At 28.7% G+C, this 15,806-nt stretch overlaps 1 protein-coding gene across 1 annotated transcript; it reads left to right on the forward strand.

Annotated features, from left to right (window-relative positions):
* The first annotated feature begins 9,045 nt into the window (after nucleotides 1-9,045).
* LOC114386574 lies at nucleotides 9,046-12,638 on the forward strand. Its single transcript, XM_028346598.1, has 5 exons — nucleotides 9,046-10,217; nucleotides 10,311-10,368; nucleotides 10,720-10,803; nucleotides 10,919-11,054; nucleotides 11,801-12,638. Exons 1-5 carry the CDS (start codon nucleotides 9,590-9,592, stop codon nucleotides 12,089-12,091), a joined length of 1,197 nt encoding a protein of 398 aa, XP_028202399.1. The 5' UTR covers nucleotides 9,046-9,589; the 3' UTR covers nucleotides 12,092-12,638.
* The last annotated feature ends 3,168 nt before the right edge of the window (nucleotides 12,639-15,806 follow it).

The following is a 15,806-nucleotide window of genomic DNA, read 5'->3' on the forward strand; positions in this document are numbered from 1 at the left end:
CATCAAGAAGATGAATATAGTAAAGTGACATCCTTTTTGTTTTGTGCAAGACAACTAAATATTCCATTTCCTGGACATACATAATCCAGCTATATATTGTACGTCCAACAATGAAAGCCCCAATTTGCCTGCATTTGTGCCCTTTTTCTCCCTCCCAAGACTAGCAACAGGAGCAGATAAATGGTAAAATGAAAAGAAAAAAGGATATAGGAAGAAAAAAGTATATAGGAAGAAAAAGGAAATATAGAGAGAAAACTAACAAATGTGATAAGTAATGTGCCTAAAAAAGATATTAAAAAATAAGATAAAAATAAGATAAAAGATAAATTACATGATTATAATAAACCTAAGATCATTTGATAGCTGATTCTTTTAAGTTTTTCAGAAATCTTAGGTTAGAAATCTTAAATTCTCACGTTTGATATGTATATCTTAAAATTCATTCCTAGGAATCATTTCTTAATTGAATTTCATTGAGTTTCCTACAAAACACTCTCATATAAAGTAGAGAAATCTAACTTTTCCGAGTTAAAAAAGATATATCATTTTTATTAAAGAATCAAAATTGCCATAATTTATTATTTTCATAAATCATAATTCTTGGCTAAAAAAACTCAACTTATTACAAATGCCAAAAAAGTTTAGGTACTGTCGGAGACCCAATTAAAATTTGATTTATGTCAAATGAATTTGGTCTCAAGATTAGAAAAATATCATTGTTGTTTTTTTTTTAATAGGAGGAAACCAAGAAAAGAATACAGAAAAACAAAAATCAAAACATTAGAATTTTTTTTATCAAATTTGATGACTCATGATCCCCTGCTACTTTATTTTTATTTGTTTTGGTTTGTTTTTCTAATGCTTTACAAATATATTTTATTTACAAATTAAATAATCATTTTATCCGATCGCCTGAGTTTGAATCAACCCAAATTTTGAAGTTGATTGGATTTAGACTTATTTTTTCTCTAACCTGCACTCAATTACATCCTGTCCACTTGATTGATTACACAAAATTTATACGTTTGTTGTTGATACTTTTAGCAAGGAACATATATATTAATAGAAACTAAATTTGATTCCATGCCTCATGGTCTAGAGAGTGATTTTTTTTTTTTTTTTGACATAGGTACAGAGTGATATTTTGGTGAAAGAAACTCGTTCAGAAATTTTAATTCAAATAAAGTTGAAACGAAATCATTCAAAATGCATGGGAAACCTCCGGGAAATTATCTAAAGTGCTTCTGTTTAAGAACATTATAATGATTTAACAATTTTTTTTTTTAAAAAGAACACTAATTCAACAATTTAACAAAAAAACAAACGAAGGAAAAACAATAATGCTGGAACTGTACGTTTTGAAACGTAATAATCCATATGGAAGTCTAAAAGAAATGAGGATCATCATGTGCGTTTCAACCTAAAAGAAAAAAAAAACAATATTGTAGGGAAAACAAAGTAGAGTGCGGTGTTATAAACAGGAATCGCATATTCAAATTCAAGCATTTTAATTTTGTCATATTTATCTTGACAATCATTATCAATCAACAATTATTGAATTAAAAGGTGGGTTCATGATCACATGGAATGCCTCTATCGTGGGCTATCGAATCAATTTAAGTCAAGGCCTGATTAAAGCTTGCGTTTGGATAAACTTAGAAGAAGAAAAAAAACTTAGACATATAAAAAAAACGTTATTTTTATGGCATAACGTTTTTGTTTTAGATATTAAAATTTATAATTTATGAAAAGGTTACTATAACTATTTTTTATTTATATTTTTAAAAACAATACGATAATAAAATTAATTTAGTCATTTTAGATGTACAATCACTCTAGCATGATATTAGACGTGTTACATAGAGAAAAATGAAGGGATTATAGGCAAAGACGGATCTAGAAACCTTATAAAAGGAGAAATGAAATTTTTTTTCTTCTTTTATAATTTTTTAAATGTGTAACTTTTAATAAATAATAATTTTTAAAAAATTTGCTATTTTTTATATATAAAATTAAAATTAATTTTAATATTAAATGATGATAACCTTAATTGTTATCATAATAATAAAAAACTCAACTAATTTTATATAATTTTACACTAGTTATCACTTTAATTATCATTACAATAAAACAAAAATATTAAGAAATACATTGTGATCAAGTTCAATATGGAAACTCATCTAATTCAACTCAACTCAATTAAATTTTTGTTAGTTAAATTTAATCATTGGATTGAATTAATTTGGTTTAACGAATCAAATTATAATTGGATTGGGTGACAACGAGTTTGAAATTTTGAACTCAATCACCACCCAACTCAACCCAACTCGCATACAATTAAATAACTAATATAGAAACCTTCAACTAAATTTACTTCATTCTCAAGATAATTTATTGTTTATCTCAATATAATGTATTATTTTGAAGTTTATCCTTTTTTTATTTATTTTAAGAAATACATTATTTTATGAATGGTATTATAACTATATATTTATGGGCTATTTTTTTGTTTATCATATTAACCAAAAAATGTTTTATGAATATTGATTTTTAAATCCTACTATTTTTGAGTTTGATGTACAATCACACTAATATGATATTTAGAAGTGCTAAATAGAGAAAAAATGAACAGGTTATAAGATGGTGAAGAAAGAAGGAAGACACAAAAAGGTCATGGATTTGAATTCCACAACTAATAAAAGCTAATAACTAACATTTTATATAAAAATAGAGAAGAATGAAACAGAACAATAATATTGTTGTTTTTAAAAGATGGGTAACACCGGAGTTGTCTTAATTATCTTTATTGTTTTTAAAAGATGGACAGCAGTGGAGTTGTCTTAATTGAAAAACAATTGGCATTGAAAAGTAATTTTAAAAGAATTTAATGATTCAGTCACAAATAATCCGTTTGTTGATTTTTATGAATCATCAATAATAATTTTTGATTAGTTGACAATATAAAATTATTGATTTAATTATAAATTTTATCACCAAATTTTTATTATTTTACAAAATATATCATTCAACTTGCTTAATTTTACAGATTTTATCATCCAAATTTTTTTTCACAATTTTTATCATTCAAATTTCAACATTTTGAAAATTATATCATCCAAATTTTCAATTTGTCTATTTTACTATCAACTTCGTAACAAACTAATATTATTTTATTTTATCTTTATCTTTTATTTCGTGACAGCAACAATGGTGAAAGGTGTAAAAATTGAAAAACTTAGGTAGTAAGATTTGTAAAAATAAAACTTTGGGCGGTAAAATTTGTAAAATAATGAAAATTAAGTAATAAAAATTGTAATTAAACTAAAATTATTTTATATTATTAATGTATAGTCATTAAACTCTTTAATTAAAATACAATGTCATTTATTGTAACAAACTAGAAATAATAAAATGTGTTATTTTACTTAAATAAAAAAAAAGTCTCTTGATATATTATAATTATAATTGCTATTATGTCTAGACTCAAATATAAGCAAAAATAATTAACTAATTTCATACCAATTAAAAAAGTTAATTTCATGTTAAAAAAAGTAAACATCATTTAATTTTACTATTTTGAATTTTAAAAAATAGAATTATAAAAGAAAGAGTCATTAAAACTAATTAAATTTGTTTATATTTAAGTCTATTAAACAAGACAACTTTGGAATGTAACTTATGTAAAAATGTAATGTAGGTAGGTTTGAAAACCCGAACCTTATCCTGGGAAAAAAAAAATTTCATATTTTAATTTTGTGAGGATAAAAAATATATTAAAATTTTTACAAAAATAAATATTAAACATTTATTTTTATATTTATAAGAACAATAAACACATTTTAGTCTAAGAATAATATAATTTAATTAGATTTTTACGAGGAGTTAGGAGATATATTCAAAATATTATCGTCATTCTTAATAAATATTTTAACTTGTATAATAGTTGTTTCAAGAGTTTCGTATACAACTACATTAAACATCTAGTTACTACTTTTTCATTCATATTCCGTGTTTGGAACCAATTAACAAAACGTGAATTTAACATCCTCTCACCATGACGTATTGAAATACATAATAGTTATATATATTAATTTCTACCCAACGCATTTCAAAATGATAAAAATTTGAAATAAGATGAACTCATAATAATCACATTCAATTCGAGTAAAATTGTTTTCTGTAAATAGTATCTATGGTCTTTAAAAAAAATTGTGATCTCTAAAAAGGAATAAAATAGTAATCTTATCATAATATAATAAGTTATTTTATATATTAAAATTAAACTTAAATATATTTTTTATTTTTGTAATTTAATATTTTTTTTGTTTTTATCATGTACTTATATTTTTTATTTTAGTGTTTACAAATTATGATTATTTTGATTTTTGTCTATGTTGTTAATCTTGATTACAGAAATAATGATGGATTAAATAGAATGATGTTATCATGATATGTCATCACTTGATGATATCATCCTATAATATTAAGATGAAATGTTATATCATCATTAATTTATAATAATTATAATCAAAATGAACATAATTTTTAGGGATTAACAATAAAAAATTACATATTTACAAAAAAAATATTTAAATTTCAAATTAAATATTAAATTTTGCTCTTAAAGAATGGTTTGAATTGCTGATTGATTTGATTCATTTTAGTACTTTAGGGTTTTGTGTAAAAATATGGTTAATTGATTTGCTTAAATGATGATTAGGCATTGTATACCTGTTTCTCAAAATCCGGGACCTGGTCATAATATCTCCCGGAGGAGCAAATCCTAAGCAGTCAAAGATTCTTGTTACTTTTCGGATTTTAAGAATTTCTGTATTTCTGTATTTCTTGTTAATCTTCTTATTTACTACTTTCTCCATTCTTTTTAAGTATAGGATTTTTAGAAAATGTTTGTTTATATTTATTTGTTATTTTAAAAGTTTAACATCACATTAATTATTTTTATCAATTATATTCTTATTTATTTTTAATTTTTAATTATTTTATGCATACATTTATTATGGAATAACAAGAAAAGAAAAGTAAAAAAGGAAATTAAACTTTATCATTATTTTATTAGAATCAAGAAAATTCATTACCTTTTTTAGTTTCTAAGTAACAACAACTTTAAACAACACATAAAAAGGAGAGAGAGAGTAAAATATCAACAAATATATTTTATATTAAATACCAAAAATAATTTTTATACTATTAATCTTCTTATTTTAACTACATTTTTTCTAATGTGTGTGACCTTACACACAATAAGAGTAATTAATTATTATTTTTACCTAATATAGATTAAGATTTATTTATAATATTTTAGTCAATTTAATCACTTTCATTTGCTTATTTTAATTAATTGATTAATTTTCAATCAAAATAATAAATCTCTCATTTATTAAATTAATTCCTTTACTATAATATTTTCCCTAAAAAAATATTTCCCTTTTCTTAAAAAATGAAAATAATTTATATTCATAATTTTTTCATTTCCCATGATAGTTTCCCTCAAACAAGAACAAACTCATAAAGTCCATAATTTTATCCATGAAGTTTTTATTTTTAACATCACCGAAACTTTTCCTATTTCTGAGGAAAAATAAAACAATATTTAAATTCCATAATTATACTCAAGAAATCCCTCTAAGACATGTATGCTTTGACTTTCTATTATGTTATTTGATGTTATGTAAGGGTGGGTAAGCGGGTCGGCCCGCTTCGCGTAAGGCTCGCCTGCATAAGTTCGTATTGGCAGCGGACCGGGTCAGTCCGCCCCGTTTTCTACACGGACCAAATAAATTGGTCTATCCCCGCTCCATGGACCCGCGGGTCAAACGGGCCGGTCCGTAGGTCTAATTTTAAAAGAATTTCAATTTTAATAAAAATACAATACAATAAAATTAAGTTCAATACAAATATAAATAAAATCTCAATAACTATTCAATTACATCAATAAAATAAATAATGTCTTAACAAAAGAAAATCCAAACAATAAATCTAAAATATGAAATTTAAACATCTCAATCTCTGATGTGAGCTATTTTTTATAATAAAAATATATTAAAACATCTTTAAAAATATTTATTTAACAATTATTTTTGACTTAAATGATAAGAATTGATATTTTTATTATTTATGGCTTGCAGATATAAAAATGATAGATTAAAAGAGAAAAAGATCGAGAAAATATCAAAAAAATGAAGATTTTTAGCATGTTATCACTTATCTTTTTTTATTTTAATCTTTTATTTCTATTATCTTTTATTTATCTTATCTTATCCTTTTTTTATCTTTATCATCTTTTAATTTAAATATTTTTTTTATTTTTAAATCTTTATCTTATCTAATATATTTCTTTATCTGTTGTTTTAAAAGAAAAGTTTAAAGTGAAAAAGAAAAAATTAAACCTAATATAATTGGGTTAAGGTCACATAAATCAAACTTAGTGCGGGCTGTGGACAACCCGCGGATCTCGCGAGCCAAACCCGCATAGTCCGCGGGTTAAGCGGGATGGACCAAAAAATATGACATAACCATGGACCGTTTAAAGAAATTGGTCCATAACCCGCGGGTCAGTCCATGGACCTGGATCCGTTTACCCACCCTAATCTTGTGTATATAAATTTTTGTGTGGTGTGGTTGTTGCTTGATTCACTGATTATGTTTAGCTACTTTTGCTCTTAAAAATTATAGGCTGTATAATTAGTCAAAAAAGGTAGAAGTTTGTAATTTAAATACGGTTTTTGAGGATAAATATTATAGTAAATAAAAAATTCGTGAATATAATTAAGGAATTTAACTATTATTTTTTTCTCATAAATAGGAAACGTTCGGCGATGTTAAAAAAAATTCTTGAATATAATTATGGATTTTACGGGGTTCGGTGATGCTATTTTTTTGGAGGGATAGAAAATGAAAAATTTATAAATATAAATTATTTTGATTACTTCATAAAAGAGAAACAATTTTTTTGGAGAGAAAAATATTATAGGAAATGAATCAATTTAATAAATGACAGAGACAAAATTATTATTTTGATTGAGAGTGAATCAGTTATTTAAGTAAGAAAAATATAGTAATTAAATTGACTGAAACATTACAAATAAGTTTTAATTTAAATTAGGCCAAATTGGGTAAGGTTGCACACATAGAAAAATGGATACTTTTTTTGACATAAAATTCAATGCACATTAATGTAAATATTTTTTACATTATTGTCCTATAAGAAATCAACATGTACAACAAAAATTTGTTGATTTTAATAAAAATGACTTAAAAGTCATATATTATGATTTGTGATTAGTTGATAATGTAAAATATAGCATATCACCACTAAATTTTTTTTTCTATAAATTATTGTGAAGATTAAAAAAACGAAGTTATAGAGGTATGCAGCATTATTCAACAAAATGAATTTGTTCAGCTTGATCATAAAAGGAATAAAGACATGAACTTAGTAATAAATTCACCCCACGATTTTTAGATTCAGTTAATGTGGTCATTCAAAATGCAAAAATCTAGAAAAGGAAAAGATGGTGTGACATGCCAGAAAGGGTTACAGGATGGTCCATGTCTGTAATTCTAATATAAATTTAGTGATTACAACGTTCTTCTATACCAATTACACCCAAATATGATCGTTGAAAATCAAGAAATCAAAAAAAGAAATGGTGTCTCATGAGCAATGATTGAGTCAGATACAGAGTAACAGAGTCAATACATTCAACAAACAACTTATATATAGGCCGGCATTAACATTCCTCCCATGATCAAGTGTTACTTGGCTGCAAAAGATTTCCATAAACCTTAACAAAGTTGAGTAATAAAGTTTAATGGATAGAGCATCAAAAGGCCCTATGCCTAGAAAAGGTTGAAAAAGTGTAAAATAGACTAATAACAAATTTCTTGAAATCTGTGAGAAGAATACAGTGCTATGGGAAATCAATGATATTATTTCCTTCAACCATATACCACTTTACATAAAACATAGACACTTTTGAGCCATCGAGGAGCTAGCTCATCACTAAACCTATGTGTTTCTCGTATCAACTAGACAGCCACAAGAATTATGAAATGAAGTGAAAGATTAACTGATTCATTAACTAAAAAGTGGGTGTGTAGGTGGTACCATAGGATGCTTCCTAAATAAAGGGTCATCTAAGATATCTATTGGATAGCGCAAAATTATGCCTTTAAGGAGAATCAATTTTTTAACCTTTCTTTATTTTCCTTTTCATTTATTCAATTTACTTTTAACCTTGAGATACTCTCTCCTTTTCAAAAATATAATTGTTTTCTTTGTCTCTATGGTTTTATTAATAATGAACTTCCAATAAGGTGATATTGCTGTGGTGAGATGAGATCATATATCCAAGAGAAAATTGTAACTGGCAATGTTAGCCAAGAAAGACATCAAATTGTAACTGCCAATTCTTGATGGGGTAGCCAAGAAAGAATAAAGTGGAAGAATTTTGGTAGGGGCCTACACTTTTGGGGCATAACATGTTTTAAGTTAACAAGTTATTCGTCCAACCTGTAAGAATTCAGACAGAAACTTGTTGAGCTCAAGAGATATCTTCCATTATTCTCATGAATTGGCAGTTAATATATCCTAAGGACCACTGGTGATAACATATGCAACTCAGTTTACCTGGAAAGTACATAAATTGGAAGTTGGACAGAAATATAACAAAAAAATAGAGAAGATCTCAGTTAATGTCATCAAAACCCCACCAAAGTTCTCACATGATCACACCCTCTCTTATTTTATTAGTTACTGCAACTTGCAACTTACAACACCATTCAAACCAATCCTAGAACAAACTTTATGTTCAGTGCAAACTTTGTAATGAATATAAAGTGTCTCGTGTGCTTTTTCTTCGCCCTAACCGTTTACTCTCTCTCTCTCACACACAGCTAGAAAGAGAAAGAGAAAGAGATTGAGATTCCATACAGCTAAAAAGACTAGACCAATGATTGGTCCTTTTCTTGCATTTTTTACCTTCCTTCTCCATCAGCTCCTACCTAAAAAAAACAAAATCCTTGGGAAGAGAAGCATATTATTATTACAACAAAGTGGAACTGGGGGAAATTCCATGTACGAAAAACATGGTTGATGACTCCAACAAAGCACTATATCCCACCCAACGAATCCCCTACTAAGCTTCCTTGATTCCCTCCTAGTTAAACCCTCATAATTCTAATTCCAACACTCAGCATAGGAATAACAACAATTAATTAGATTTAAGACCTTGTCAAATGGTCAATATAGAAGTCTCTGTCATATATTCATCCCTCGTGGTTTAGTTTGCTTAAAGTAATGACCCTCACAAGAGGTTGTATGGCAGACTTCCACCCCCCCATGTTACAACTTCCCCTTTAACTATCCCCCACCATCCTCACATTTTATAAAACCCCACAACCCTCCCTTCCCTCTTCTTCAATACTTCATCACATTCTTCATTTCTTCCCTTCTCTTCTTCTTATCATTATTTCATTACATCTCCTAGTCCATTAACCCTCTTCCTTGTCAACACTCTGCTATAACAAAATACACATTCAATTAAAGCACACATAAGCAAGCAACAAAATGTGCGGCTCCAAGACCAAGGTGACTGTAGGCATAGAAGCCACAGCTACCTCTCTGGTGGCCAGAATCAATGGCCGGCCAGTCCTTCAACCGACTTGTAACCGAGTTCCTAACCTGGAGAGGAGAAATTCAATCAAGAAACTGTCACCAAAATCACGTTCTCCTCCATCACCACCACTTCTTAGCAAGACCTCATTGACACCTCCAGTTTCTCCAAAGTCCAAGTCCCCTAGGCCTCCACCTATAAAGCGAGGCAATGAGAGTAATGGACTTAACTCAAGTTCTGAAAAGATTGTGACCCCAAGAAACACCATAAAAACTCCAACTCTAGAGAGGAAAAAGTCCAAGAGTTTCAAGGAAGGGTCATGTGGTGCTTTAGGCCTTTCTGCCTCCACAGAGGCTTCATTAAGTTACTCCTCCACTTTGATCACTGAATCCCCAGGGAGCATAGCTGCAGTGAGGAGAGAACAGATGGCACTGCAGCATGCACAGAGAAAAATGAAGATTGCCCATTATGGAAGATCAAAGTCTGCAAAGTTTGCAAGAGTTATTCCTCTTGAACCTTCAACCAATCTTACTTCAAAGACAAGTGAGGAAAAGAGATGCAGCTTTATCACAGCCAATTCAGGTAACTGAGAGTTCAAAATTCTATACAAATTTTGACTCCCACTTTTTATACTTTGTGCAATGTGCTAACCTCAATGTCTCTTTTGCTATATAGATCCCATCTATATTGCTTATCATGATGAAGAATGGGGAGTTCCAGTTCATGATGACAAGTAAGCCCCTACTTTACTCTTTTCCCATGGCAGACAAATACAATTAAGACCCCGCATAAACTTCTCAATAAGTACTTGCATAAAAAGAAAATAACAAGTTAGAATGAATTAAACTTCTTCCTTAAGTTAAAATTATCTTACAGGTAAGTTAAAATAAACTTTTAGAGAAGTTAAATGAGAGAGTTTCTATAAATTAGTTATGCATGAACTACTTTTAACTTACAAGAGAAGTTTAATTCATTTTACCTTCATATATTCTATAAATGTTTATTGAGAAATTTATTCAAGAAGAACCTAGGAACAAACAGAAGATAATTGATGATACTAACAAAAACATTATTGTGCATACAGGATGTTGTTTGAACTTCTAGTTCTAAGTGGTGCTCAGGTTGGATCAGATTGGACCTCAATCTTGAAGAAACGCCAGGATTTCAGGTTGGATTCTGCTAAAATAAACATCTAAAAGCTCCATTTCATAGCACACCAACATGTACCTTTTTTTTTAGGATCCTTTAAATGGAGCAACTAATGAATGTTAAATTATGTACAGGACTGCATTTTCAGAATTTGATGCAGCAACTTTGGCCAACTTGACTGATAAGCAAATGGTGTCTATTAGTATGGAATATGACATTGATATAAGCAGAGTTCGAGGTGTTGTTGACAATGCTAACCGAATTTTAGCGGTAAGCAACAATTGAGCCTAAAAAAATGCACCCTGTATCTCTCTCTTTTCTAATTGGTATCTCTTCTTTGCACACATTATGGCCCTCCTGAGCACTAGTTTGCGTGAATTAAGTGAATATTCTTGACAAAAAAACAGATAAGAGTATCAATGATGAGAAGTACAATAATGACTTTTTCCGTCAACTGCATTTTGTTAATTTCTCTTTGATTCACCCATTGACAAGAAAGTTTGCACATAAACAAGTTCCAACAGGGGATAAATTTTGATGTCTGGCCCCATATGAATTGATTGTTCCCTATGTTAAATTTTCCAACGGTATAAACCTTGTGACACATAACATACTTGGATATATTTTTTAAAAAATCAATATTAAAATAAAAATGGTATTATATGATGATTTATAATTCCATAAGAATGGTATTATACGATGATTTTGACGGGTGTACGTGTCCATATTATTTGTCTCTTTTCATGATTTATCTAACAGAGAAACAAATTGTAACTACAAAATTTTCCTCTCATAAAACTGTCTCTCTCTCTCTCTCTCTCTCTCTTAATTGCTAATTTCTTTGGCTGACGTGTTAGTTTTTAATTGAGGAGACATATAAGAAAGAGACAACTAGTATAATTTCATTGGACTTATTTACGTACACAGTATAGGTGATAACAAGTTATGTGGTGAATATATCAAGTTATAAATTTTTAATATATATTCTCTTTAATTTGTAAATTGTGTCATTGCAGATTAACAAGGACTTTGGTTCATTTGACAAATACATTTGGGATTTTGTCAATCACAAACCCATCTCCACGCAATACAAGTTCGGCCACAAGATCCCAGTGAAGACATCAAAGTCAGAGAGCATAAGCAAAGACATGATCAGAAGGGGCTTTAGGTGTGTAGGTCCAACGGTGCTTCATTCATTTATGCAAGCAGCTGGACTCACCAATGACCACTTAATCACTTGCCATAGACACTTGCAGTGCACCTTATTGGCATCAACCCCCCATTGTACCACAGAGCACTTTCTATAGTTCCAATTTCAATTGAGAAAAATGAGATTGATCCAGATGAGATCAAGACCAGAATTATGTGTGCTCAAGAGCATATATATGTAATGTGCTAACTATAGTACGTTGTGTATAAGATTAGATATTAGATTAGGTAGGAAAAAAAAAGGTTTTATGATTTATGAGATGTGTGGTGTGGTTAATTAATTTCCAATTGATGATTTAAGAAAGTGATTATTAGAGAAAAGAAAAAAGGTTTAGGATTGTGTTATTAAGTAGTGGGAGGCTTAGGGGACAATGACCATGTGCATGTGCAATTGTGACTTGTGAGGCAAGGGCATGTGTTGTGTCAGTTTGCTTTTTGGTTTTAGTGCATGTCAGCAATCAGGCTTTGCATTATTTATTACTCCCTTTAACAGCCTGTGTGGGATACTACTTGGCATAGGGGGAGTGTACGACCACATTCCCCTTCTTTTTCCTTTTTATGGGGTTGTTATCTTTTATGTATTCTCTTAACTTTTTGGCTTTGGTGAATGTTATGTTATATATACCACAGTGTGTTTTGGAGTTGGCGAGGGGTTTGCCTTGAGTTGAGTGGTTTTCAATGCACTTGTCTTGTGCTGCTTGATAGTTAAGACTTCCTAATATTTGTAACGGAAAATTATAATTTATTTTATATTAAAAAATATATAACAATAATAAATAGAGAAAAATAAGTTTTTATATCTGAATGTACGTTCTTGAGACAACAAAATTTTTCTTCGAAGACTTACGTATATCCATGGAGACTCAATATCTGATATATGAGTGAAACTCTAAAACTCTAATAAAAATGAAAAATATCTTCTAACGCATCGTATATATTTCAAAATGTTAACAAGTTAAGTATCTTCTAGCTCCCATGTGACCCACTTTTCTTTGTGAAAGAAACAATTTTTTCCTCTCCTTGTAACTTTCATTATCTTCTATACTGTTTGTTACTTCAACCATTAAAGGAACTGTGACCGTGAGACTTGTATTTGAATAAGCGGTTACAGACATAATACTTACTCTAGCACCGAAGCGAGTAGCTTCTAGACAAGTGTATTTACAAGAATAAATGCATAATAAAATGAAAGGTAGTTGACAACACCTAAAATTGATGAAAAATAAGGAATCGCTAAGGCATTGAGGAAGTCTCCGTCTGTCACAAGGTATAACTAATTTTGGGATGCAAGTCAATGAACACCAGCTACTTGATAATAAATGCAAAGAACAAAGGTATTTTCTTGCTAACAGTAATTTTTTTTATTAGTAAGAATTAAATAAAGATATAAAGGGATTTACAACACAACAACTCATACTGTTCAACCTATTAAGTAAGACACTCGTAGTTAATAATAATTTTGCTAATAATATTTTAGGGATGTTAGTCAAAGAATATTTACCTCCTCCTTACCCAAATATAAATAAAATTAACCAACTTCTATACTATTTTAAAAAATTAATTAATAGTATCATTTAATTCTACTAATTGTATTTAATAAATAAACTTTTTTTATACTCAAACTTGGTAATGATAAGAGACCACTTAAAATCGTCTTGAAAATAGGTATAGAAAGGAACTTGACCTAACCGCTATTTGGTGGTAGAACCAAAGTTATCAAAATTAACCTGACCCTACCTGTCGTGACATACAGGTAGAATCAACATTACCAGTTATTAATCCAAGAACAAAAGAAAAGCTCCACATAATTAATCTAACACTTAAAAGACTTTATAATAACAATAAAAGGTCGTGACAGCTAATCAAAGTCCAATAATAGGCCCAAAATACAATTAAAATGCAAATAAATCTCATCCTAAAAGTTGGCTAAAATTTATGAGTATGTTGGGCTTAATTATTATTTAATCAGCCCAATATTAATAGTCCGCCAAAATTCATCACCATAAATTGGGCTTCCCAAAATGATTCTTCAAGTTGACCTCAAAGCATCTTCATCAATTTGTAGGAGTTTGACCCAATTAGGTGCAGTCCTTAATTCACATTTAGAATCAAACCTTGCAAAGCTTGCTTCATCTTCTTACCTCTAAATGATCATTAGACAAACTGGTTACACCTCCACCATATATCAAGAATAAAAAAAAATAATACAAATAAAAAAAATAATAACAAAGAATGATTGGAAATATAATCTCAATTAATTAAAGAATATTTTTTGATATATTATCACTAAATAAAGTATAACTAAAATTTGCTTTATATTTGAGTTAAAAAATGTTTTTTTCTTTATATTTAGGTTCGGGTGAGGAAGGGAAGGAGGGGTTACTATTTTAATTAGTTAAACAAATAAAGGGTATGATCTTGCTAATGAGTAATTTAGGTATATTAGTTAAAGAATACTTCAACAAATATATAATAATTGTAAAAAAAGATAAATTATATAATAAGTAAGTACTTTTAAAATTTTGAACGTATTAATTAATTCATTTTTATTTAATATTTTCATTTTTAATATACTTTTGAGTATATTTTATAAACAAATAGTCAACCTCTCTATAAAACAGAAAAATAAAATTGAAATTATTTAGGCTAAACTATGTTTTTTGTTCTTATAAAATTTGAAAATACTTGTTTTTGGTCCCTGAATTTTTTTATATATTTTAAGTCCTTATAAAATTGAAATAGATCATTGTTTAGCTTGGAGCCAGGCTGAATTAACCTAAACTTAGCTCTAGACCAAATGATTATATATTTTAATTTTACAAGGACAAAAAACATACAATTTTTTTAAGGGACCAAAACCAAACATTTTGAATTTTATAGGGACCAAAAATATATTTTAATCAAAATTATATAAAATCCTTAAAAAATTAAGTTTCTTTTTGGAGAAATTATATAAAACCAATGATGGTTTCAAGAACTTTCCCGGATTCCACAATGCATCCTCGATAGTGAGCTCATGGACCGTTGTCAAAAGTAGCACTTTGGTATCGAGATCCACTTTGTCATCATCGCAAGCACCTTCCATAACCCAACTCTGGGTGACCACCCCGATGGCTACTAGAACAAGATCTCTGAGCCACATCTATACACTGATAGACCAAACATCATTGTTTTCTTCTCCAATGGGTGCAAATGACGACAAGCTTAGATTTTTATTCTCTATTTTAAGGATTTTCCCTGTCATTAGGTAATTTGATGTGGCAATTTTCTTAGGTTCTTTGTGTTAGTTATAGTTACAAAGAGAAGAGTGTGGTAAAGGATGACCGGGGCTGACGAAAGAGAGCAAGAGAGTTTTGAAATTGAAAATGTTTGCTTTTTATCCATATAAAATTTTTAGTATGTTTTTAATCCCTGTAAAATATTTAGTAAGTCTTTTGTCCTTGTAAAATTGAAATATATCAATTTGTGGCTTAGAACTAGGCTCGATTAACCCAAACCTAGGTCCAAGGCAAAGAATGGTATATTTCAAATATACAAGGACTAAAAACATACAAAAAAATTACAAGAACTAAAAATGAATATTTCCAATTTTATAGAGATACAAAATATATTTTAGCCAATTACTTAGCTAATTCGAGTGCAAACATTAATGTAGGCTGCATTTGAATAGTATTTTTTTTTATCATTTATAACTTATTTAATTGGTTTATAAAATTATTTCATCAAAATAAATGTGTTTGATAAATGACTCTATGCCATTAATTTATAACACTTTTATGTGCTAGAATATGAACTAAATTATAACATGGTTTT

The sequence above is a fragment of the Glycine soja genome, chromosome 15, assembly GCF_004193775.1.
Source record: "Glycine soja cultivar W05 chromosome 15, ASM419377v2, whole genome shotgun sequence".
NCBI lineage: Eukaryota > Viridiplantae > Streptophyta > Magnoliopsida > Fabales > Fabaceae > Glycine > Glycine soja.

Excerpts from the sequence above, each read along its gene's own strand:
- LOC114386574 (XM_028346598.1), top strand. The coding sequence starts at position 9,590 with ATGTGCGGCTCCAAGACCAAGGTGACTGTAGGCATAGAAGCCACAGCT. Across the intron at positions 10,369-10,719 it reads GTTCCAGTTCATGATGACAA|GATGTTGTTTGAACTTCTAG; the intron begins GTAAGCCCCTAC and ends TTGTGCATACAG. Across the intron at positions 10,804-10,918 it reads AAGAAACGCCAGGATTTCAG|GACTGCATTTTCAGAATTTG; the intron begins GTTGGATTCTGC and ends AATTATGTACAG.